Source organism: Saccopteryx leptura, chromosome 2, assembly GCF_036850995.1.
Source record: "Saccopteryx leptura isolate mSacLep1 chromosome 2, mSacLep1_pri_phased_curated, whole genome shotgun sequence".
NCBI lineage: Eukaryota > Metazoa > Chordata > Mammalia > Chiroptera > Emballonuridae > Saccopteryx > Saccopteryx leptura.
Genome location: NC_089504.1, coordinates 217,098,578 through 217,125,079, shown reverse-complemented (window position 1 = coordinate 217,125,079; position 26,502 = coordinate 217,098,578). Strand labels below are relative to the sequence as shown.

Genomic DNA, 26,502 nt, shown 5'->3' with positions numbered 1-26,502 from the left:
AAGGCTTGGGTATTGTCCTGGAGATGTACAGCCCACCAGGGAGCCTGAAAGCCAGAGGCAGACAATAAGCCTCCATGGTCATCTTTCCCAGCACAAGTCCTTGCTTGAGACCTGAAAACATTTGCCTCTTTTCCAGACTCTGAGGGCTCTATTTCAGTACAAACCCCAGAACGTGGATGAGCTGACACTAAGTCCTGGAGACTACATCTTTGTGGACCCCACTCAGCAGGAGGAAGCCAGTGAGGGCTGGGTGATTGGAATCTCGCAGCGGAGCGGCTGCCGGGGCTTCCTGCCGGAGAACTACACGGAACGAGCCAGCGAGTGTGACACATGGGTGAAGCACAGGTGAGTGTCGCCTTGAGTGGCAGCCCAAAGATCTCTGAGTTAGTGTCTGAAAGTGTCCACCTGAAAACAGTGTTTGAATGCTGAATCTAGACCATTCCAACATTGGTAAAAATTTGCCATGCTGGCAACATTATCCCTGCAGGGATACAGTAAGTATCTTGGCTATCTCGTGGTTTTCTGCTGATAACACTCAGAAAACATGAATTACTCTATATGGCTTTGGAAATCGTAATCCCAAAAGACTGCAAAATACCACTTCTTTATTACAGACATAAATTACAATCAAAGGCTGTATGCTTGGTTTTATTTATCCTTCTGCCCAGTGTATAAACTGTACATTATTAATTTTCTGTTGTTATATAACAGATGTCCTTAACAGCTAAAACCATATACATTTTTTATCTCAGTTTCCATGGTTCAGAAGTTGGGCATGGCTTAGCTCAGGGGCTCCCAAGACTGCAGGCAGGTTTGGGCTGGGGCTGGGACTGGGTTTGGGAGCTTATCTGAGGCTGGGGGTCCTCCCATAAGCACACATGGTTGTTAGCAGAATTCATTTCCTTGAAGCTATAGGACTCCTGGTGGCTTCATGTTCAGCTGGAATTTCTTAATTTTAGCATCTTTCACATCTCCTGAAGAGTCAAGATTTTCAAAATCACCAACTACTGGTTCTTCTAATTTAACACGTCCTCCCTCAACATCTCTTCCTCCTCACACCTTTAACACTTGACGTGGAAATGTCTTTAGCTACACGACCAGCTTCCTTGCTTATAGGTTCTGCTTTCCACTCACAATTTCACTCAACTTTTTTTTCTACTACATCATAAGGACTCCCCTTCCTCCAATTTCCTATATAATGTGTCTCTCACCTCACATCCCAAGTCCTCACCAGCAAAACCTTTAGCAGCCATAATTTTATTAACAGTCTGTCTGAGGTCATTTAGACTTGATCATTCTTCTCGAAGTTCTCGCAGCCTCCGCCCACTGCTCAGTCTCAGGTGTCTGTTACAGCAGCATCCCACTCTTGACACCAAATTTAGTATCAGTCAAGATTCAACCAAAAAAACAAAAACAGTAATTTTTATATTATACACACATATATATGGACATACATATTTATAATATAAATACATATAAATATATTTTATATTATTCTTTAGTGAATATATAATTATTTATTTATGATTTAACTAATTTATGTTTTGTTATATTATTTTGTTTTATTTGTATTATAATATATACCTATATCATGGGCCATGTACCTACATATACATATATAGATTTATTTCAGGGAACTGCCTTGTGCAATTGTTAGGGGTGGGTAAGCAAGGGGAGGCAAGAAGGAAGGGAAGGAGCCCACAGCAGGCTGGAAACCATGGGCAAGCGAGAGCTCATGGGCTAGGTGTGGCAGTCAGGAAGGACCACAAGACAGATGGATAAGCAGGTTCAGACACAGCTGCTACCTGGAATCTCTGAGCTCAGGGAAGCCTGAAGCCTTTTTTAAAGAGCTTCCAGCTGAATAAGTCAGGCCCAGATAAGATACGCTCCCTTCTGTTTAACTTAAAGCCAACTGATTATGGAGTAATCACGTCTGTAAAACCCCCTCACAGCAGCACTTCGATGACATTTGATTGGATAACTAGAAAAAGGTGTGTGTATGCTTTCAACAATGACCTAAAAAACCTATGAAAGAGATAACTAAATAATAATAATGATAATTCAGTGAAACAAAATTGTGGTACACCCACACAATAGAATACTTGCAATTTTTTGAGATGGTCATGAGGAAGTATTTTATGCACTGATGAAAAAATCCTACGTAAGTTGCAGAACAGTGTGTATAGTAATTTGTGGGGAAGGGATGAAGTTCAACATACCTGTCTGTGTACATATATGCATGACATGTATTTGTATGCATGTCTGTGCATAAAAGTTCCCTGGAAAGGAGACTCTCTAGAAACCTCTAACAGCAGTCACCAGTGGGGGCTGGGAGTGGAAGCTGGGAGAATGGAACAGGAATGAAAGAAACAATTTTCAGTACCATTCCATAATTTAAAACTTTTGAACCATATAAATGTATTACTTTTCAAAACAGAAATTAATCAATTTTAAATGTAAAAAAAAAATTCTAAGGAAATTGGGTCCAAGGGAGAGAAGTCAGACAACCCAGGGCTCTCTGGTTTGTACACCAGTGAGGGTGAAACTGACCCTCTGAGTTCCAGGAAGAGGGGGGCTCCCACATGGCCCCCGTCCTTGTGCTGTCACTAAGCAATTGACAAACCTAGATGTTTCTAGATCTCGGCAGTGAAGACTCTGTAGAAGATGAGTTTGTAGCTGTGACATTTTTTGCTTTACAATTAGCCTGTTAGCCACCTGTCATCAAAATAATTATTCTAGTCTTTAAGCATGACATTTCTGGGACTATTTTTTCTTAGGGACAAGTTTCCCTTTGGAATTAATGAGTATTAACAAAAAGTGCAACAAAAGAAGAAAAAAGTAAGTATGAGGCTAGGCTGTGGAGTGTCTGCTTGGCTGTGTTTTGGAAGCACTTCCATCCTCCCTGGTGGAGCAGTTGGAAAAACTGACATGATTATTGACCAGAATGGCGGAAAACCAGTCTGCTGTCAGACTCAGGGATCCTGGTTAAGTCTTCTAAAACTGCCCAAAAGATGCTTTATTATATATTTAGAGATTTTTAAATTAGAAAACAGTCCTTTCATGTCTTGAAATCACTAATCTGTTGAATAATGGGACATGTGGTCAGATGGCACTATCCAAAGCCTCACTGAGCTGCAGGACTCACCCTTGGCTTGTGCAACCCAGGTGGCAAGAACTGCTGGCCTTATAGCACCTGAGAGCAGAGGTATAAGTATACGGGGAGGAGTCCCCAACCTGCCTTAGGGGACACACTTTTAGGTATGAATTTGCAGCTATGATGGTCATTACTTGGCAACTAAATCAGTCTCCCTCACCAGTACAACATCCTCAGCCAATATACCAGTAGTTACAGGAGTCTGGGTTTCCTTGGCAACAATTCACACAATAATATTTGCTTGTTCCTGTGAAGAAAAGGATCAAAGGTGATCAAGGTGATCATGATGGAGTCAATTATTCTTAAATCACAGCTGTTTTCAACTCTCCACATAGAAGAATTATAGAACCAAGAGAGGCCTGAAGGGTAGACATTTTGTCATCTTTTAGCCAAAAGGAAGTTTCTAATAGTAAAGCCATACAAGGCTGTAACTACAAAACTACAGGGAGAGCTGGCAGCAGGTAACTCCTATGTGATAATGGTTTGGTTCTAGGCTGAACTGGGTCCTTCAAAAATTCATATGGTGAACACTTGACTCCTAAAACCTCAGGATGTGACTGTATTTGGGAATGGGGTCTTTACCAAAGACATTTAATTAAAATGAGGCTGCCAGAGTGAGCCTTAATCCAATATGACTTGTGTCCTTATAAGAAGAAGAGATCAGGACACAGACACAAACAGAGGAAAGAGCACATGAGGACACAAGGAGAAGATGGCCACATACAAGCCCAGAAGAGAGGCCTCAGAAGGAACCAACCCTGACAGCACCTTGATCTGGGACTTCCAGCCCCCAGGTTATGAGAGAATGTATTTCTGTTGTTCAGGCTGCCCCGTCTGTGGTACCTTGTTATAGTGGCTTTAGCAACCAGTACAGGAACATCATCCATACAACCCCACAGACTATGCCCCTTTTAAAAGACAGGGGGGAATTTAAACACACGTCCATGGTATACGATAACCATTAAGTGTTTCTCTTAAGTTAAAGAGAAAAACAGAAACACTGAAATTGCAAGTGCTTCTCCTTTCTTTTCTCATTGTTGACATCCCATCACCATCTTGATTGTGTTGCATTTGAAAGACTAGCAAAAAAAAAGTCAGTTTTGTCTCTAACCATGAACTTCACAGGTGTTATTTATAGATAACAAGACTTTGCTGTCCACACAGTGAGCCACAGCAGGGTGCGGGTGTCCCCGCCTTACATTCAGGAAGAGGAAACCAACGTTTCCTGTGTCAATAGGAGACTTTATGAATAGTGTCTTCACTACTGAGAGCAAGTTCATTTGAAGATGGAAATGTCAATGGTTCAAATATAATGTCAGTGTTCTGGGTTTATTTATGATCAGTAAAGCTCCCATTTCACCTGAACAAAGTGAGTCAGTCTATTTGACCTGGTTACCACCAATGGGAGTTTACAGCTCAAGGTAGGACAACCAACAACATGGAAAGAGATGACACAGGTTGTGGACAATTTAAGAAACGCATTAACTAAAGCAAAACATTGTGAGGGTGATGAAGGGTCCAGGGCATATGACTGTGGTTGTCAAAACAGACGACCTGAGTGCTCTGGATGGTTGAGATGCAGGACAGATGTCCTTGAGATGCTCCTGGCTCTGTTTCCTGAAGGTCTCAGGGCAGAGATTGGGGAGCCATCAGTTTAATAACAACTGGGGGTCCTGAGGCCTCTCTAAGAGAAATGCAAAACCTACAAATGGGCCTATAAATAGAAACACACCACATTCATGATTTTAAAAACAAACAAACAAATGAATTGTGACTATATTGATGCCTCCTGCAGTCACTTCCAGGTTTAAAGAAATTCCAGGACAGATCCCAGCAGCATCATTTTCTGGAGCCTTGGTGAAGGATTGAAAAGTTTATCTGGCAGATTAAACAGGAAAGAAAAGCTGAGAAAACTTCAAAAATAAAAACAATGAGAGTAGATGGTTACCCTACCAGGATGTTCAAAATGTGTGACAAGTCTATAATATGGTTTTGGCTTAAAGGAAACAGGAAAACCAGACCAGTGGAATATGGCACTGGCTTATGGGGACGTTCACATCTGTTAGCTACATCAGAAATGGGGAAAGAAATGGGTATAAAATAAGTGGCATTTTACATGGCCTCACATCACATACTGAAATCAATTCCTGGCAAAGCCAAGAATTAAACAGAAGAAGGAAATTATTTGAAAAGAGAAGGTGGTTTAAATGAATGTATTTCTGAATCTGGATTCTCCGGAGAGAGTTCTGAAAGCATTGACATGATGGAAGAGATCTTAAAGAGACACTTAGATCTATCTTCAATAATGGTTATTAAACACTTAAAATTTAAGGTTTCTGGATGTTAAAAATCATGAGGAATACAACAGTCCAAAGAGCAGGATGAAAGCAATGTTTTTACGTAACAAAAATGATGCTCCCCTTTCCTGTGTGTTTCTATAGCTCTGAATTTGTCTGTTTACTGCTCATGCATTCCTGCATCCCAACCACGTCCCCCTTACACCCTTGCCTACTACAGAAGGTGACTCTAACAGAATTTTGTAACAGGCTGTTCAAGCTACTGTAACAAAGATACCAGAGGTTGAGCAGATAAATAGTAAAAATCTGTTCTTTCACAGTCTGGAGGCTGCAAGTCCAAGATCAAGGTGTCTACAGGGGTGGTTTCTCCTGAGACCTCTCCCCTTGGAGTGTAGAGGGCTGTCTTCTCCCTGTGTCCTCAACGTAGTTGTCCCTCTGTGTGTATCTGTGTTCTAATCTCCTCTCCTTATAATGAGACTTGTCATCTTGGAGAAAGGTCCACCTTAATGATCTCATTTTACCTTAATTACCGCTTTACAGACCCCCTATCTCCAAATACAGTCACATGCTGAAGTCCCAAAGGCTTAGAATCTTAACATATGGATTTGGAGGGACACAGTTCAGTTAGGTGGTGATATGGTGACAAACAGCCACCAAAACTCAGGATGGTTTATGTGCTGAGCACTGAGCTCTTCTAACACATCATTTCATTTGCCCTCACAATGATCTTTCATCTCATCAGGTACATTCTCGAGTGCACGCATAACCAGGTGTTTCTCACTGTCTTTGTGACACAGCCTCTCGTTTCTCCTCCCACAGAACATATACCTTCAGTCTAACCGTGGACTTGAACTCCCGAAAGGACGGGGAAGCCAGCAGCAGAAGCAGTGGGGAACCCCACCCCCCACCAAGGCCCAGGAGTGCTGGCAGCATTCAGGCTTTGCAGGTGACAGAGTCTCTTTTGTAAAGTGAGCTTAGTGACATCATCCTTTAATATTAACTCTGCAGAGACACCGCCTCACAGGTGCAGCTTCTGTTCTACAGACATATACCTTGCCGCCCGGAGTGGCAGCCAGACTTGGGCAGGAGTCCCTTCCCTTCGGTGCTGACGCCATGGCTGCTCCATCCACCTGGGCCCAGGGTGAACCCCCATGACTATGAGCTGACCTGCATGCTCCAGCGGTGCCTGCTGAGTCTGCAAGAACAGGGAGCACGTGGCTGTCACTCAGTCATGATGCTAGGACACAGAGCAGGGAAGGGACAGGGACACAGCCCAGCCTAGAATCCAGAGCTCCCACCCTGATTCTCTCATCACCAAACTGGGTAACCCTGACAGTCCTGTGTTACTGCCCAGAGAACAGGGCTACCGCATCTGGCTCCTTTCTGTGTCCCAGAGCTTGGCTCGGGACCTGCCCAAAATTCTTATTTAATGAAACATGGAATGACCTAATAAAGGCCCTCATTGAGACTCCTAAATCCAAAACTCATCCTCCATCTCCACAAACCTGTTGTCCCTCAGAGGCTGCCTCCAGTCTGAGTGGACTTGGTCCAGACAAAAGCTGAGCACCAGAAGCTGGACCCAGGGTAGGAGTCAGGTAGCTCCGTGAATCAGGTCTTCAGTTGGACAGAATGGACCGGGGAAGAGGAGCCGCTGACCGGCAATTAGAGACCTGGCAGCCACAGAGACAAAAACGGCTTCCCTCCCCCAAACTGCCCAGGTTTGGGAAGGTGCAGTGAAGTCTGAACTCATCAGGTGGAGAGTATGACAGCAGACATAGATGGTGGGCCTTCCTGGAGCTGTGAGCCTCCTTTGCAGGTTGGTGGATGGGGAGAAGCTGGAATAAAGGCTTAGCCTATAGCTCGGCCTGTGTCTAAACTCACTGGTGCTTCAAGTGCATGAAAACCTGGCACAAGCCTCCCTGTGGACTAAACCCTCTCACCTGGTCTACACGTGCCCCTCCCAAATAGCAAGGAAACTGGGGCATCAGGTTTGGTAAATTGACTTGTAGTGATCTGAATAATGGCCCCAAAGATAGGAGGTTCTAATCCCTGAACTGTGACTGTTACTTTATAAGGGAAAAGGGCCTTTACATGGGACTGAGTGAAGGAGAATATTCTGCATTATCCTGTGGGCCCTGAATCTAATCACAGCTACCCTTACAAGAGGAAAACAGAGGGGGTTTGACATACACAAGAAGAGAAGCTACAGGCATGCAGGGAAGAGGCTGTGTGAGCATGAGGCAGAGATTGGATCAATGAGGCCACAAGCCAATTGATTGCTGGGGCCACCAGGAACTGGAAGAGGCAGGAAGAACCTTCCTCTATAACCTCTGAGAGAGCACAGCCTTACTTACACCTGGATTTTGAATGTCTGTTATCCAGAACTGTGAGGGAATAAATTAATTTTGTTCTAAGCCACTCAGTTGGTGGCGCTTGGTTACAGCAGTCACAGGGCACACATACAGCACCTCACGTCTTAAGAGTCATTGCAGCCTTGTTGTTCTGTGGACCCGGGCTCAGTTCCGTCCATTCCCTGTGAACCTTTCACTGTATCTTAATATTCTTGTTGCCAAGCTCTGCTTTTCAAAGTTAAAATGCTCCAGGCTCCTCCAGGGGAGAAAATACCTCAAATCCAAAATCCAAAACCTCAGCCCAAAGCATTGAGAGTACTTTGAGATGGTTAGTAAGCAGGCAACAGTTAGAAACATATGTGTCTTGCAACCTACTAGCACATCAGTATGGACAAGGACATGAAAGAAGTAAATACTTGTTGTTTCTAAGCCAACCAGTGTATGGTATTCTGTTAGAGCAGCTGGAATGGACTATGACCAGGGATAAGCACTTAGAAGAGACCAAAGAGTAAAGAAGTTGATGTGCCATGGTTTGGACATTTCTGTTTCTTTTCATTTGCTTTACAATGTTATAATGCCCAGGAAATAAAAGGTTGCAAGAAGTGAAAGATATTTTCACCTGCAATTGCTAGTCCTCTTCTGTTGCAATGGCATTGGTAAAACTGAAGGTAAATCTACAGAACAAGGAAGGAAAGAAGGGGTCCATTTCTAGGCCAGCTGCTGGATTACTAGGCAATTCTTTTTTGAAGTCTAATAATGTGGAGGTTAAATTGCACATTTCAACAATGTCTGGCTATGCTACTCAACTGATGGACATATATTTTGAACATGTCTATTGCTTACCACAGCTTTTCTCTCCTTCCACCATCTCAGGCCACCGTCATGAGGAGAAGTGTGTTGGTGGTACGCCATGGGGAGCGCGTGGATCAAATCTTCGGAAAGTCATGGCTGCAACAGTGTTCCACTCCTGATGGTAGGTAAAGTCCTGGCTGTCCCTCAATGCAGATGCAAGACAAAGCTAACAGATGAGATCACTTCCTGAGTTTCTGAGCTAGATTCCCCATGGCACCATTCTTCAGAATGATTACACATAGATTGTACAAGTGAAGTGGATACATGTCATTTCTTTCCCTGTAGGCATTACAGGAAGGCATTTTGGTGTGTATGCTGTCCATCAGTACCTTAGGTGGTGTCTATGAGTATCCCAGGTCAAATGCTTTGTGGAAGATAGAAGAATGGTTGTACTAGCAAGCAAGCCTGCTGGTGTAATACATGGCCAGTCCGCGTACTACAGCGGCACACATAGTATTGGGTTAGTGGGTGCAGCACTGACTTCTGAGCAAGTCATGCTGGCCTGTGGTCTCTGGGCCCTCGGCTGCTGGCACTTGCCCTATCTCACAATCTCATCACTGTATCTCTCCCAGCTGATCTTCACTGCGGTGGTCATTGCCCTACAATGTTTACCTATCTTTCTCAACTGAAGAGCTGACTTTTGAACATTCTCTTGCTCTCCCCAACTTTATCCTTCTGGATGCCAAGAATGAAGGGCTGTGACTTGAAAATACAAAGTCCCACAAACCAGTCTCTGTACTGGGGATCCACATCTGTGTCATTGCTATATCCCTAACAGACAACCATGATTTCATGAAGGTATTGAATGAACACAGTGATAAAATCTATTCCCAGATTCTGGGCTACCCAGACCCTTTGGGGTTCCTCCAGGATCACAGCAGTTCAATAAAGGGGGAAATGAATAGGGAAAACCATTGGCAGATGACCAGCACGCAACAGAAAAATTCTGAGCCAATCACATCATAACCAAATATACCTCCAAGAACTCACAGAGGTAGTTCTATGGTTGTCTCTATGAAACAATATCAAGTAGAGGTATGAAGGCTCAAGAAAGAAACAACAGGATAATAGGTGGATATAAGGAAAAATATTCATTCACCTACCAGTGGTCGGCAAACTCATTAGTCAATAGAGCCAAATAGCAACAGTACAACAATTGAAATTTCTTTTGAGAGCCAAATTTTTTAAACTTAAACTATATAGGTAGGTACATTTCTTATCAAGGTAGCGTCCACACGTGGTATTTTGTGGAAGAGCCACACTTAAGGGGCCAAAGAGCTGCATGTGGCTCGCGAGCCGCAGTTTGCCGACCAGGGAATCCTAGACAAAAGATCAAGTCACCTATTATGAAATACATTTTAAGACCCTGAAAATGACCAGCTTAAAGGTAACATTTAATAAAGGCTGTTAAGAGTGGATAGCCCTTTCCAAAGAAGCGAAGAGATAGCGGAGGTGGACTCTCCGCATGTTCACCTACCGCAACATGGACGGTGATCAGCTGCTTTGATGTGTCCTGTGAACAGCTGGTGCAGCTGTACAGCACCCAGCAGCAGTGGTGGTGACAGGTGAACGGGAGCTGGTGGAGGAAGCAGCACCTACTGCTGCTGCCCAAGAGCCTGCCCAAGGCAGAAGGAGGCCCCGCCCATGGAGAAGGCTGCGGTGAAGACACCTGCGGGACACAAGCTCCTGCAGCGATGGTGGGCAGCATGGTGGGTGTGTACAAGGGCAAGTCCTTCGACTAGGTGGAAATCAAGCCTGAGATGATTTGCCACTACTTGAGCAACTTCTCCATCACCTATAGGCCACACTCCTTCTGCATCGTCCCTCTCACATAGCCAATAAAGGCACAGATTTCTCTAAAAGTTAACGGTTCAGATGAAATAATATCTGGTCTGCCAATGGAATTTCCAAGGAGCGAGCTTTCAGGAAAATTGTGCATGGTAACTAAAAAACAGGTATGCTAGAATCTGTTGTACCAGGAGGTCTGGGGGTGACTTGGGAGGGTGTGAGGTCTTGGTGCAGAGTGGTGACCTCTGCAGGGTAGTCAATAATTTGATAATGAGATCAGATAATTTGATAACGAGCCACTTACTGACATCTTACAGGAGCCAGGTTCTGGGCATTATCTCAATAATTCATCAAAGTAGCACTTCCCCTTTTACTGATAAGAAAGAGTAAATCCTTCACTTCTAATCACACCAGTAACTGGTGGTGCCAGGATTTGCCCCAGACTGTCAGATTAAAGCTCAGGGTCAAACTCAGCGTCAACCATGGTGCTTTGCAGCCTCTGGATGGGTAGGTGGGTGGGGGAATCCAGGGAATCCTCCAGATTCCAGTACCGCCTCAAGCAATTGACTGAATAATGCACAACGCAGGCACCTCTCCAGCCGGCCTTATGGGTTCTGTTCCCACAGGCAATATGACACACTTAAGCTTTGGGAATGGGTCGAATTTCACCTAATTAATTAATGCCAACTTAAGATTCTTATCCAGTTAAGCTCAGTCCAACATGGAGACACTTAGTTCTTACTCAGGAAAATTGTATGAGCAGGGGTCAGGAGAGGACAGAGAGGGTCCTGGGACTCCTGGGGCTGAAACAGCTTTCTGTATTTGAAGCAATGTGGGCACAGTAAAGCACCTTTTTATCCTCAAATCACAGTGCAGAGCACATTCAAGAAAAAACACAGTCAACAACAATTTAAATGCTAACCATGCTTCTAATGTGGGTTTTGATCTTGAGAGTATTGTGGGACAAATGCATTTACTTGAGGAAACTAAATGTCTGGTATGGATTTACACTTTAGGGAAATACTACCGGCCAGACCTGAACTTCCCCTGCAGCCTACCCCCACGGAGCAATGGCATCAAAGGCTTTGAAAACGATCCACCATTATCCTCTTGTGGAATTTTCCAGTCCAGAATGGCAGGTACATTGGAGAGTCGTTCTAGTAAGAATAGTAATAATAATCATGGCAATGGTTGTCACTAACATGTATTGAGCCCTTGCTACATGCCCTTTGAGGTCTATGCTGATGAGGAAGCTGGGGCACAGAGAGGTTGAGTAAGTCACCCAAGGTCACACAGCTTGTAAGTGAAAGCTCAGAGATTTGACCCAGGAATAGATGGTTGAGGAAGTAGGGAAGAATTAAAGGTATGTAAAAAACAGAGAAGGAAGGAAAAAATTAATGACCATCAGGTTCACTAAGGATGTCAGTTAAAAAAATGTTTTTTAATTCCTTCTTTGATTTTGTGTCTGGGGTTCTGGTTCCACATGATTGACTTTTTGGAACAGAAGAGGCCATTGAGCTCATCTGGTCTTCTCATTTTCTGAATTAATTTCTGAATTAACTCAGGCTTCCCCGAGTCATACATGGCTGATTAACAGAAGGAACTCACTGGAACCCAGAGTTTCTGGTTCCTCACCCAGTGGTGTGAGGTAAGCATTTAGTCCGCAGCCATCTGGGCAGGCAGGCCAGCTCTGATTTGTAGCATTTGCTGATTTCAGTGATGTGAATAGTGGGCTCACACCAAGACTATATCAAGATCACTGATTTAAGGCCACTTAGTATAGAGTTAGGAGGTAGACAGAGTTGGGCAGTTGGGACTCCCACTGGTCAGCGTGACCTGCTCCCCACAACCCTGTCTGGGCTCCTTCTCCTGCAACACACTGTGGAGTGTGTGTGTGTGTGTGTGTGTGTGTGTGTGTGTATGTGGTGTATACCATGTGTGCTGATGTGTAAAGTACTTTCGCAGCTCTGTGTTGCATGCTTAAATCTTCACCTGGATGTTTGCACAATCTCCATGTGTGTGTTTGAAAGCATCTGTGAATGGGTATATATGTAAGCAAAGCCTCTGTATTTGTGCCCTCGAACTGCCTGTAACAAAGTCCCACAGACCGAGGGGCTTCATCGACAGAAATGTATTGTCTCACAGTTCTAGAGAGATCAAAGTGTGGGTAGGGTTGCATCTCCTGAAGCTGTGAGGGAAGAACCTGCTCCAGGCCTCTGTCCTTGGCTTGTAGACAGCTGGCTTCTCCCAGTGTCGTCACATCATCTCCCTCTGTCCGTGTCTGTCTCTGTGTCCAATTGTCCCCTTTTTATAAGGACAACAATCAGATTGAGTTAGAGCTGCCCTCATAACCTCATCTTAACTTGATCAAATCTGCAAAGACCCCCATCTCCAAAGAAAGTCACATTCGGAAGCACTGGGAGTTAGGACTCCAACATATGAATTTAAGGGGACACAATCCAGGCCATGACAGCATCAACTAAAACCTCCTGACTTCGGTACTGTAGTTCTTCTACTGAAGAGATCCTCTTTTTCACCAAAGGTGAGGTCCTCTAATGTTGCAGGAGGAAGTGTTGTTCACAGGCTTGTGCTTCCATGAGCCTCAGGTTGGCCTGAGTTTTCCATCATTCAGAACAAACTGCCAAGAACTTAATGCATCACCCACTTGTTGGCTCACAGTTCTGTAGATCAGAAACACAGGCACAGTGTGGCTGGGTTCTCTGCTCAGGGCCTTGAACATGAAACCAAAGGGTTACTGGATAAAGTTCTTATCCGGAGGCTCTTGGAAGCAGTTCAATCTCATCAGGCTTTGGGAGAAGTTCGTTCCTTGTGGTTGTAAGACTGAAGTCCTCACTCCCTTGCCACTGTCAGCACAGGGCCACACTTAGTTCTGAGAGGGCACCCACATTTCTTGCCACATGGCCCCTCCATCTTGGAAGCTAACAGTAGAGTTTCTGATGTGTTAAATCCCTCTGCCTTTGAACCTCTGACTTTTAATGTGCACACCTGAATGGGTCAGGCCACCTGTGGTGATCTCCCCTCTCCCACAGAACATGACATAGTCACAAGAGTGCCATCTCACCCTGTTCACAGGCTCCACATACTCCAGGGAGTTATACGGGGTGTGTACAGCAGGGGCTGGAAATCTTGAAGCCATTTAAGTGCCTGGCTTCCTCAAGTGGTAAGCCTCCCATCAGGGCAGCCACTGCTGGAGGCTATAATTATACAGAGGCATTTCTACTTGCTTTTTTTCCAGGAGAAGCACTACTGGACAGCGGTGTCCGAATCACCTCCGTCTTCACCTCCCCAGCCCTCCGCTGTGTGCAGACAGCCAAATACATCCTGGAAGGTCAGTGAAACTGAATGAGTGGCCGTGAGTGGCCACGTGAGTCATAGACAGTTATGGACCAACCTTCTTAGGACTGTTAGCAGGCACTGAGACCCTTAACATTACTGGAATGTCAGTATTGTAACAGTGCTGGGCCTTGTCATCACACTGTCCACCTTCTTTGGCTTCTGCTATGTGTTTAAAAAGAAAAAGAAAAACTTCTGGGAAGGGCTTTTAGAAAGCCAGAGAGGTGGGAAATGTGGTTCTTTGAAGTTCAAAATGCAAGACTCCCAGGGCAAGGGAATTGGCTGGCTACTGGGAGCTGTCCAGCACCACCAAAGCTGATGTGCATCAGGAAGCCACTGGCAGAGCTTCTGGGCCTCCACCTGCCCGAGGGAGGAAGTTCCTGCTAGGGAGGGCAGCCTGTTCTGGGGGTTCTGCTCCCTCTGGATGCTCCCTGCCCTCCTATGTGGGGAAAGGGGACTTAGATATTGTTCACCATGCAGGAGCACGGGCCAGCCCTCCATGGTGACAGGACAAAGGGAGAGCATGTGGATACAGAGGCAGCAGGTGGGCAGATGTGGAAGCGGGGCTTGCCTCTACTTTCTCAGACACACTGGGGATCAGGGCACCAGATAATGTGGAAAGGGGAGGGCTTCTGCAGGTTAGAGGAGTCCTGAAGGTATGAAATCCATATCAAGGAGAGGGGGACAGGAAGGACATAGCCCGGCAAATAGAGGGTGGCCACTGGGCAGCAGCACAAAGAGCCCTCTGAGGTCATTGAAAACGACTTAACACTGAGACCCATCAGCTGGGTGCGGGCTGCCTCCAGCGCCGACAAGGAGAGCAGGCAGAGAGCTGGATCTGACTCTGGGTGGTTCAGAAAGTGAGTGCAGTGAATGAAGCAAGAGAGGGCGGGAGGAGCCGAGGGTGCACACAGGCAGGCAAGACCATTGACTGTAGGTCATAAACTGGGTAAGGGGGAGTCAGAGGCTGAGGGAGGTGAATGGTAGAGGACGAGTGAGCTCAGTGTGGAATAAAATCCTAGCAGGACCACTGCAGTCAGAGGATGAGAGAGAGAAAGCCATATAGAAAGAAGGGCTGGTTGGAGACAGAGAAGATTGACTCTGAGCCTAGAAAGAGGTTGCAGTAACTGCTAATGACAAGACCAAGGTCAGGGAGGAAGGTACATCACTGAAGGAGGAGCACAAGGAGCCAAGAGGCTGGGTGAGTCATCTTACCGATGACGGTGTTACCAAGCATTGCACCTACAGTAGTGTCCAAGAGGGCAGTGAGCCCAGGCTAAAATCTTCATAGGAGGAGCTGTTGAAACAATAAAGGATCCAACCAAGCATGTGTGTCTCACATGTTGTCTCCACCTCCTACTTCTGCATGGGAGAAACTCTGACAAAGTGCCTACTCATGTCTAGGCGCACAGCCAGGGTCCCAGCGAGGGATTGGACCAGTCCTGCAGGACCTACACAGGCACTTGGCTGACCCACTCCTCTCTTATGTCCTCATAAACTTCACACTGGGCTGATGCTCTATCACTGAACTAACTGGCCAAGGCCCAAATCTGTGCATTCTAATAGCATGTTGGAAGATGTGACCTGGCCCTAACACTAAAGACAGGCTTCTAACACAACTTGCTCCATCCACACCTACATAAACACAAACTCACATACACACACACATTTGCACACTCACATACTAATACACACACTCACCTTGGGGTTTCACTCAGCTTCAGAGTCTTACACTAGTGATGGGGGACAGAGACTAAGAGAAGGCAACCTTTTTAAAGCAGTGACTCCCCCACCCAGGAAACACGGTCTTGTGGTGTTAGACTCCTTGCTTCTGTGTCAGAGCAGATCACTCCACCCCTCATGGGTTCAGGAAGGAAGAAGAAATGAGGAGGAGTCCCCCCACTGTGGCCTTTGCTAGCGGACAGTAGGGACAGCAGAAATGGCCATGCGAAGGCAGGGGTTTCCCCAACCTCTAGGTAAACCCTTCTCAGCTGTGTTTGTTCTAAGCTTTCAGTTTGAGGAGAACTCTTGCTAACTATGATGAAATAAAGCAAAGTAGATATAAAGTTGCTTTCTCCCTGGATTGCTCAGGATCCATGTATTTCTCACTTGTCCAACAACTAGAGTAGTCAGATGTGAACAGAGGAGAAACACATACAGATGTGAGATTAAAGGTGCAAACTGGTCCCTGAATTTCCCATCTCCCCTACCCCCTTTTATTCCTGCCATTTAATGAGCTTGCTTTGTTCTAACCTACACAAGGGGCTGCTATCATTCCACTAACCTTCAAAAACCACTCATTTCTGTGCTTGACTGGTTGCCCCCTAGTGAATGCTGGGGTGCTTCTGCATGCTGGGTGGAACCATGCAGAAGGCTTCATAGGTCTTCAAACACAGCCAACCTGTTTTTCAGGCAGACATCTGAGACCAACATGCTAAACTTTGTTTCAATACTATGTCAGTGAATGTCCGAATGGACCTTTTCCCAAAGGGTAGCCAAAGAACCATGGCCTATAAGATGTCCTCAAAAGGAAGTGGTCAACCCCATTTGGCAACTCTCCAAACTGTTCCTTTGTATGATCAGTTCACAGCAGACACGAGCCCTTCACAGGGCTCAGGAGCCCTGTTGCCAGAATTTGAGTTTAATGTAGTTTTCTCCATTTCAAATAAGAACATTAAGGTCTTTTTTTCTTCCACTCAAGAAGAGATGGCCTTACTTTATAGGTCTTTTGGTTTGGAGAATAAAATGCTTGGGAAGGGTGAGTTGGGAGGAGTCAAAATGCCCCCAGAAGATGATTCCGTCCACCCATCAGTCTGCCCTCAGTCTGGTCTAAGTGTTAGTCGGGGGACACTTGCATGTGACTGACATCCTCCAAGATTAGCTGTATCTTCTCCATGGATCGTTGGATCAGCCGAGTTCTTGGGGTGCGTTCTCATTCTAGACCCACAGGTGAGGCCATCTCGATCTGGCCGTTGAGTTGCTCCAGATGATCAGGACGAGCACCAGGCTGGGCCTGCGGATTGTGATGCAAGGAGAGGGGGAGACTGTCCTTTCCGATGGACAGGGGGCCATCACTCCTCTGATATCTTCCAAATCTCTTGTGGTTTTTGTCTCAGAAACAGCACAGCCCAGCCATGGATGATCATAAAACAATATTGGCCAAGAAAAAAACAAACAAACACATTTTTGAAAGGTATTATTTAGATCTGGGAAGAGACTTACTGACATAAAGCCAAAATGGACAGTAAAGATGCTACACATGTCTTCTGTTGCATGCAGAGCTCAGACTGGAGAGAAAAATGAAGGTAAGAGTGGAACCTGGACTCTTTGAATGGACAAAGTGGGAGGCCGGCAAAACCACCCCAACCCTCATGACCCTGGAAGAGCTGAAAGAGGCGAACTTCAACGTCAGCACCGAGTACAGGTACGCAGCTCTCACGGAGTCTGTGGCTGGGGCTTTCCCAGTTCCTGTTAAAGACAGTGAGTGGGGACCGCGGCAGTGGGGGCTCAACGCCAAACACAATAAGGACAAATAGGGATTTGTAGCTGAGGAGGAGGGTGCAGGGTTAATTTCTAGAAGGGTAGGGTAATTCTTGCTAAACTGACCTAACAGGATTCTTGGTAAAGGCTGACCTGGATGATCAGACATGGGGATGTGGGGGAGAGAAGACTCAGATATCAGGAAGAGGAATCAGATATGGGGGAGGAGGATTTTTGCTAAACTGCTTTGCAGAATTCTTGCTAAAATGGACTCTACAAGGGCAAGCACTAAAGCCCAAAGTTAGGGCCTATTGAGAAGAGGGCTCGGGGGAGCCTGACTAGAGAGCATCTTTGTCATTCTCTGCCTGGCCGATGGCTGACTCTTTGCCATCACAAACCCCATGTGGTGGTCAGTGAGAATGTACGCTGGGACTGACAGACCTTTGCTCATTTTGAGCACAAACCTGGAGCCTCCCTTGTGCCAAGCCATCCTGGAGAACATCCTCCTTCTCCAACTGACCACAACGTGGTCTTGGATCCCACCAAGCAGGCCAGGGTGGCAGCTGTTCCCTGTCTCCACCCTTAGGCCTGCATTCCCCTCCACTTCCATCCTGCCGGCCGAGAGCTACAGCGAGTATGTGGACAGGTGTGCGGTGAGTGTGGAACGGATCGTGAACAGTTGCGCACAGGATGGTGAGTGCCTCCACCATGCTCGCTATGAGCAGTGCCCAGAGGTCGGGGTCATAACCTCTGGGATAGAAACTGGACCACTTTTTGAACCTAATAATTCCCCAACCTCCTCCTCCCCACTCCTCAACAGAGCATTACGTAGGCACATAGACACATACTCCCCCACCACGGAAGCCCCGGAACCCCCATTTTGGAGCTGAGGCCCCATGGGACCCAGGATGCAGGGTCAACACATACCACCTGTGCCAGATTCTTAGGAAACAAAGAGACTAGGAACTGAACAACCAAATGTCAGGATGTGGTTGAATGACAATGGGGGGAAATCTGCATGAGTAGATCACTGAGCTGATTAGAGTATGGAATTGGAATATGGATATTTTGTCAATTATGTTAGGTGTGATAATAGCAGGAGGTTGTGTACAAATGCAAAGTCCTTATCATTTGGAGGTGTCCCTGTGGGATGGCGTGGCACATGGTGGATATGCAGATGTGCGCTAAAATAATATTAGGGGGCAGAGAAAAGAAATACACAAGGGCTAACTGTGGATGACTGCTGGAGCTCCGTGATGGGTATGTGGAATTCATCAGACCCTTCTGTGGTGCATATTAGAAATGTCCATAGTAAAAAGTTAGAGGTTAATTTTATAGAAATTTAAGTCAGCAAATGTGTGTTGAACACCAGCGATGTGTCAGGCATCAAACAGAACATCATGGGGAGTCTAAGTGAAGAAGACACAGTCTACCTTCAAGGAATTTAAATATTGTTAGGGAAAGGGGTACAAACATATAAACATCTGGAATATTAAGAATATTAATAACACGAAAAAGAGCCTCAGACAGAGGCAGTGAGAGACCACGCGGCCCGCTTCACCACCAGCCCTGCCCCGCGTCCCAGAGATGCTCTGGGGGTGAAGAATTGTGCTGACATAGGACCCAGGAGGAGCGAAGCACCTGGCCCCTTCCCAGAGAGTTCCCAGTGCACCCGGGGTACGTGCACTGAGACACCCTACAGGAAGAGACCCCAAACCTTGCCACATCCAGCACCTCAAGCACTCCTAGCCCTGAGGATGGCTACATTGCCTGTTTTGACTGCTCTGAACCTGGGGAACATACTTTTGGGAATCATGCCTTAGTGACATTTAATTATCAAACACATGTTGTTACTCACAGTCATTGCCGCAGGACATCAGAGGATAGAAAGTGAAATCAGAGCCTTTCACTGAGCCCTCGGGGCCCCATAAGCCGGCCCCTTTCTGGCTGTCCCATTTCAAGCCTCCACCACCAGCTGAATGTCAGTGTCCCAGGATGATCCTTCCTTCAAGGACCCCTGCCGTCCTCTGGGGACTCAGATGCAGAATCACTGCTCTGCCAACTCCGGCGTCTACTGAGCACTGTGTGTGTGCTGCTCCCACAGGGAGCACAGCTCATCCATCCAAGCTTATGACAAGTGGCTGAGGCTCTGAGGATGTCTCACCGAGTAGTAGAATGAGGAGGATCAGGAGACAGAGGTGCCCCACGAGGACGAGGAGCACTTGAGCAAGGAAGGAGGGCAACAGGTGTCGGAAGCAGTGACAGAGCAACAGAAAGTCCAACTGGGCTGCAGAGTAAACGCTGATACCCAGCAATACCCTGGCACAGGTGAGCCCTTCACGGACATGACCTGTTAACTCCTTACCTTCCTGTGAGGTCTGAGATACCACCTCCATTTATACAACGTGACTTTGAAGCTCAGAGGGACTGAGAGATTTGGGTGCCCAAGTCACCCTGCTGGAGAGCACAGGCCAGGAGTCAAACCTGCATCTCTACCTCCCACAATGGCATTTCAACAAGTAACCATGAGTTTGGAGACCAAAGGTGTGAGTATGAAATTAATATGAAATATCACTGGAAAGGTAGATGGAGCTTCAATCTAAGTGTCACATTGAAGAATTTATAGTCACATTAGGAGGTGCTGTGAACAGATTGCTCTGCAGTCAGGCTGGCCTTCAAAGGAAGTGCTCTGTCTGATTTCTTCCTCTAGGTGGAGCCAGTGAGCCTGATCAAATCACCTCCCAGACTCCCCTGTTAGGTAAACCTTCCCAGCTCTGCTTTGTCCAGGCTTTGGCTCCCACATCCTGTCACCTGAGGGAGACTCACTCAGCCAGTGGACTCTGGATGTCCTTATCCAAAAAGAGTCATCAGTAGGCTCATTGTGATTAACTAGCTGATAATTCTCAAGCTAATCGGATCAGGCCTGGGTGGCAGCCACCACTATATCCCATGAGAGGTGGCAGCTCAGATCACTGCTGGTGGCTCAGATTAAGGCAAAGTCCCATTCCTGAAGTTCACAGGCAGGAGCTGCCACCCTAGACCCTGCCTGAGGATGTGATAACTTTTGCAGAACCAATTATGTTCAATGAGAGGCAGGACTATAAATGTCACTGATCAGTCACCAACTACACCTATTCTACCCTGGGGCCTCTTGAGGCTTTGGGGTACCATGAGGTAGTTTCACCTCAAGAACTTTGGTGACCCCTCCAGTCTAATAAAAGGTGCTCTCTGCCTGCTTGGACCTTGAGCTGTTCTTTATCCTACAGTAGGCGTCATCCTCATCGTGGGCCACGGCTCGGCTCTGGACTCCTGCACTCGCCCCCTCCTCAGGCTGCCGCCCCGGGACTGCGCGGACTTCGCCCAGCTGGTGAGAAAGGTGCATGCCTGTTTTTTCCTCTTTGGACCACAAAGTCAGGCAGCCCGAGGACTCAGGGTCCTCCCACTCCTTTCTCAGAATGAAAGCAAGTGTCTTGACAGCCCACGGCAGCAGGGACCCACCCGTCCCCTCAGAATGTGCCCACCTGCTTTTATGCAAAAGGCAGCTTTGGGCAGGAGCTGATGGGAGAGGTTTGTCATCCTGATTATCAGTTTGGCAGTTTTGGCCATTTGCTGCCAAGATAATATAAAAGAATGAGACACAGGACTCTCTAAAGGTCAGTTCACATGATAATTCCTTGCAACTCCAGTAGTTAAGCAGATGGTCCAGTAGAGAGTAAAATATTTAGACAAAAAGAAAAAAGGACATTGGCCAGGCTGGCTTGCTCCAGGGGACGTGTGAAGACAGAAAGGACCCCCACACACAGCCTGTTGCCTTGAGAGCCATCCAGCCATGGAACACTCAAGAGCTTGTTGTAGCTGCCAGAGCGCTCAGTGCTGGGCCTGCTGGATACACACTATGAGAAAAACAAACAGGTGGCAGACATGAAGAAAAGAATGATGGGAACTTGACCAACTTGTGGAATGTCACCGGCAAAGCAAGAGTTTCTTTTATCCAGTTAGTGAGATGAATTGAGGCAGGCAGACTCAGAAACTGAGACCCACCTCCTGCCCTGCCCCCAAAATCCACTCAGGGCTAGACATGCCCTCTACCCATCTCCTTTTAGCAAATTGACCAAGTAATTGACCAATGGTCTTGGGGTTGGGAGTACCGTAGTGTAGACAATATCTGGGTCCTCAACATGGTTCCATCACACAAAATTGTCATGGGACCACCATCGGCCACAGCTTGTTTGCCACAGGTGTGGGCAGCAAGGAGTTTCCCAGCCCCTGTGGGGTCAGAGGGCTGTGGAGGAGTCCAGACAACATCAGCTCTGTGGGTGCGCAGATCACAAGGTGTACCTGTCAGTTGGCATAAGAACGAGACTAAAATCAATGGACCTGGCATAAAATACTAATAAGTGGTTTAACTCTGTTCTAGATCCCTTCTTTGGGGATGTGCTTCTGTGAAGAAAATAAAGAGGAAGGAAAGTGGGAATTGGTGGCCCCTCCTGTGAAGACACTGACCCATGGCTCCAACTCTGCATTTAACTGGCAGAACTGGATCCTGGGCAACTGAGCGCCGCCGGTACGTTTGCACAACTTCATGATGGGGACGCGAAACTCGCAAAGAGACTGTGAGATACTGTGATCTGAGGGTGTCTTAGTCTCACCTGATGTGATTTACAGAAGCACAAAATGCACTTTCAGCTTCGGGGAAGTCTGCTTTCAGGTTTGTTATCACCACCTGCGGGCCTGTGACCCTGTGGGCCCAGCTGTGGGATGCCACCTGGTAACATGTGTCTGCCACGTGGCTTGGAGAGATGAGAACTGTGACTCTAATTTCCAAGAACTAAAGACCTGCCACACAAACACCAAAAGGATATATTCATTTTATTATATATACTCTTATTCGTCAAGTTCCCAACCGTTTTCCCATTTCTATTTCAATCACTCTTTGGCGATGTCCACAGGGGCAGAAAGAGGTAAATGTTCAATAAAATGTAATGAGAAGCCGTCTATCAGATCAAAAGCAGGAAACTGCTGCTTGGCATCCACAACTGGGTATTAGTTTTCCATTGCTGCGGTAACAAATCACTACAGTGTGGTGAAGACAGCACAAATTCTAAAACACACACGCAATTTATCCTGCTGCAGTTCCAGAAGTCACAAGTCCTAAAACAGGTCAACAGGCTTCACCCCTTCCAGAGGTACTGGGGGAATATTAACTTCACTGCCTCTTCCAGCTTTCAGAGGCACCCCTATTCCTCACCCCATAGCACCTTCCTCAATCTGCAAAGACAGTGGTGTCACATCTTCAAATCTCTCTCTTGTCCCTCTGCTCCAACATAATGCTGCCCCCTGCTTCTGACCCTCCTGTCTCCCTTTTGTAAAGTCTCATGATAATATAGGATAATAATTGAGATTAATCCCCCATCTCAAGATGTGTAACTTGATTTCATCTGCAAAGGCCCCTTTGCCTATAAGAGAATACATCCACAGGTCTGGATTAGGATGTGGCATCTCTGGGGGCCACTCTTGAGCACACCACACCCCAACACATCGGGGCTGCTATTACAGGGGCCCAAGTGTAAGGATTTGAGACACCCACCCACCCAGGTGGAGCTCTTTTTTATTTTTATTTATTTATTTATTTTTTACAGAGACAGAGAGAGTCAGAGAGAGGGATAGATAGGGACAGACAGACAGGAACGAAGAGAGATGAGAATCATCAGTTTTTCGTTGCGACACCTTAGTTGTTCATTGATTGCTTTCTCATATGTGCCTTGACTGTGGGGCTACAGCAGACTGAGTAACCCCTTGCTCTAGCCAGCAACCTTGGGCTCAAGATGGTGAGCTTTGCTCAAACTAGATGAGCCTGCACTCAAGCTGGTGACCTCAGGGTCTCAAACCTGGGTCCTCTGCATCCCAGTCCGATGCTCTATCCACTGCACCACTGCCTGTTCAGGAAGTGGAACTCTTTTTTAGCTTCTTCTTTATCTCTTTTGATCAAGTGGAGAGGGGAGATGGGCTTTAAAAATGGAGGTGTGGGTCCTGACCTGACTAACAGGTAAGACAAACCGGAGAGGGACCCACCAGCACAGTGACATCTGAGTAAAATGGTGCCCCTGACTTTGAGAAGTTGGTCCAGGTGGTTGATGGGGGCTCCCCAGTGGTGGCCTCTCAGCCTAGCCCTACTGAAGAAAACGTAAAGGTCATCCAAGTGCTCAGAGATAGAGCATAGTCACCATAGGCTGTGTTGCCCGCCTCACCCCCTGCTTGCTTTTTTAGTGCCCAGGTGCCACACCAACCTTACTAATCATGACAAGGAGTAAAACTTTGCAAATCAAGCTAATAGAATTTGAAGTGGTCCACAGATTTCCGAATTCACCCTTTTGAGGTGAGGCTTCCGGGTCTCAGGCTCCTGGGTAATGAGAGGGGCCAGTAGGGACCCTTGCAAGGGACCCCAAGAGGTGTTTGAATCTCGATCTCAAGGTCAAGTGTGCAAGAAATAGCATTTTGTTTATATTTCATCATTCTGGTTCTGACTAGACACCCCACCACATTCTGCTGCAATGACAGAAAAATCTATTTTGATAGGTTTTTAGTTAGCTTCCAGAATGAACCTCATCGCAAGGACTGAGTCCTGGGAGCAGTGCTGGAGATGGGCCAACACAGAAGTGTCTATGACAGTTTGTCACTATCTGATTAGGTTTCAACTCTATGAACTATCAAGAAACCAAAAATTAAAGCAAGAGAGAGATTTCTTACCATTTGCCTCTTCTTTCCTGTCCCTGTGCTGGTCTTTGATATTTATAAGCTTAGTCTGACCCCTGCTGATGTCCTTTGGAAATGGACATCCTGCTACCAGGGACTCCCACCTCCACCCACCCATGACATCATCTTCTTGATTTCCTCACCAGTGGGCTTGAAAACACAAACCTGGAAAGGAACTGTGCGGGTTTTGCTTGCATACCCCTGACACAGCAGATGTTAATGTTCATACCCCTTGTGGCACAGTGACTGGGGGTCTTCGTGCCCCAGTACTTGGTTCTTTCAGAAGATGAAAGGTGGAAGTAATAGGAGGGGGAGCTGGCCCCAGGCGGGACAGCAAAGGAACCTGGTATCCTCTGATGGAAAAGTGCTTAGGGACAGGTCTGGAGACTGCCACCTGGCCAACACTCCCCTAAGTTTATGTGAGAAGAGTCATTTTAATTGTCCCCTGAAGTAAGTCTTATTTTAGAACCAAATTTGAAATCTTTTATATATGACTCATGTTGGTGAATTTTTATGGGCTGAGTTGTGTGTTCCCCAACAAGTGCAGAAGCTGACGTCCTAACCTCCTCAGAATGGGCCTTTAAAGAGGTAATTAAAGTACAATGAGGTCAGTAGGGCGGGTCTTGATCTTATCTGGCTGGTGTCCTATTGAGAAGAGATCAGGACACAGATGCACACAGAGAGGGACAACCATGTGAGGACAGGGAGATGACTGTCTCCTATGTGCCAACAAGAGAGGCCTCAGGAGAAACCAGTTCTGCCACACCTTAACCTTGGGCTTCCAGCTTCCAGAATGGTGAGAACACAAATATCTGTTATTTAAGCTGCCTGGTCTGTGGTACCTTATCATGGCAGCCCTAGGATACTACTAACACAGGAGAAACACTGATATAAATACCAAAACCAGTACCTGAGGAGGGCTGACTGTTGGTCCCCGTGGTGCAGCCCAGCACAGGCATTAGATAAGTGGCGCCCTCATGTGAATCTGTAAAAAATGTCCAGATCCATACACTACCTCCCCTGACATTTTTTGCACTTATTTTCCAACATTAAACATAAAGCTCTGACTTCCTGTAAGCAGTTGTGAAGAGTAAAGGCAAGAAGACGCCCAAACATCCCCCAACTCCCAGTCCTGGGAAGAACAGATCTCCTGACTTTTGCTGCAGAACTCCCCGAACTCGTCCCTCCCGCCTCCATGTATCCCTGGGAGCTTTCAGGGGAGGGCATGGTGTTTCAGGGGTCCATTGGACACACACAGCCTCTGAGCTGCCTCCAGAGCCCGCTGCCCTTCTCAGCCCCATACTCGACTGGCCTCGGGTGGCTTTGCCAAACTGCTATCAGGAAGAAGGCACGCACCCAGTTGGGGTCACTACCCCATGCTCCCAATGCAGAGTGGCTCTGGGGTCTCCTCTATTTTGAGCCACTTTGTCACCTGGTGTCAGGGTTCACAAAGTCTCACAAACATCCCTAACTGCTCCCTCCCACACCTTCAGGCCCCAAATCAGCCCAAGGAACTGCGGACTGTAAAGATGCAGAACAGAGGAGCCCCTTCCCACCCACGTGCAGAACCCCCAGCCCTCCAGCACACATATGAAAGGCCTGGTATCTGTATTTGCAGATGCCAGAACCACAAACCTGGAACCCAAGAAAATCAACTGAAATCCTAGTACCACAAGAAGAAGATTCAGCCAAGTGGCTCAGGTCTGAGATAAAGTTTGGACATTGATAGCTGGCAAAAGGCACAGGAAAAGAAGCAATAGAGATTTGTATTAGGCAATGAATTAATAGCAATAATCTGATAGTTTTCTGACATTGTGCTGTTCGTGAATTTCTCAACCTTTTAGTTTGTAATTTTTTGAGATTTCTTTCTTTAGTCTAAATAAATTTTTGTTTGAATATAATTTTATAGTTATAATGCTGTGTGCTTTTTCTTAAAGAGGCCCAGATACTGGGTTCATGACGTATTGTTCTTAAAGAGGCCCCATGTTTAAGAACATAAAAACCAGATAGAGCACATGGCCTCGGGTTGGGCAGACCAACTACAGAGGACTTTGGGGAGGATCCAAAGACACTTACCCTTTGAGTGACTCGGGACAATGGAGGATAGGTGATGCAGAACTGGCAGGGTGGGAGGCAGGGGCTCCTCCAGAGTTTGTGATTTTATCAGACTGGGGCTTGAACTGGTGCTGAGAAGAGAAGGAGGGGCCAGGATGGTGACCTAGGTGTTAACCTCCAGCCCAGTAGGAGACCTGAAAAGGGTACATGCAGGCCAAAGCCACGCCTGTGGGCACCCTGCCTCTCAGCTATCGGCAGGGTGCCCCGAAACCCACACTGGTGTGCTGAAGCTGTGGGAAGGGCAGAGCACACTTCCAATGGCAGCGTCTGCATTCTCATTTAACCTAAAGTGTATTTATGATGTTGTGTTTTATGAGAATCGCACACAGGAATTCTCATTGTCTAGTTGTTTTCCCAG

At 46.6% G+C, this 26,502-nt stretch overlaps 1 protein-coding gene across 5 annotated transcripts in view; it reads left to right on the top strand.

The window, feature by feature from the left end:
• UBASH3A (ubiquitin associated and SH3 domain containing A) overlaps positions 1-26,105 on the top strand; it is a 39,325-nt gene extending 13,220 nt beyond the window's left edge. The window contains exons 6-15 of one of the 5 annotated variants that reach the window (XM_066365915.1): positions 137-345; positions 6,271-6,397; positions 8,676-8,775; positions 11,459-11,581; positions 13,699-13,791; positions 17,076-17,220; positions 17,863-17,969; positions 20,543-20,652; positions 21,694-21,840; positions 25,523-26,105. In XM_066365915.1, coding sequence (XP_066222012.1) covers positions 137-345; positions 6,271-6,397; positions 8,676-8,775; positions 11,459-11,581; positions 13,699-13,791; positions 17,076-17,220; positions 17,863-17,969; positions 20,543-20,652; positions 21,694-21,831 — 1,152 coding nt within the window. In that variant the 3' untranslated portion in view covers positions 21,832-21,840; positions 25,523-26,105. Of the gene's footprint in view, positions 1-136; positions 346-6,270; positions 6,398-8,675; positions 8,776-11,458; positions 11,582-13,698; positions 13,792-17,075; positions 17,221-17,862; positions 17,970-20,542; positions 20,653-21,693; positions 22,446-25,522 lie in introns of those variants that run through there. The other 4 variants (XM_066365916.1, XM_066365917.1, XM_066365914.1 and 1 more) reach the window with 4 other exon arrangements.
• The last annotated feature ends 397 nt before the right edge of the window (positions 26,106-26,502 follow it).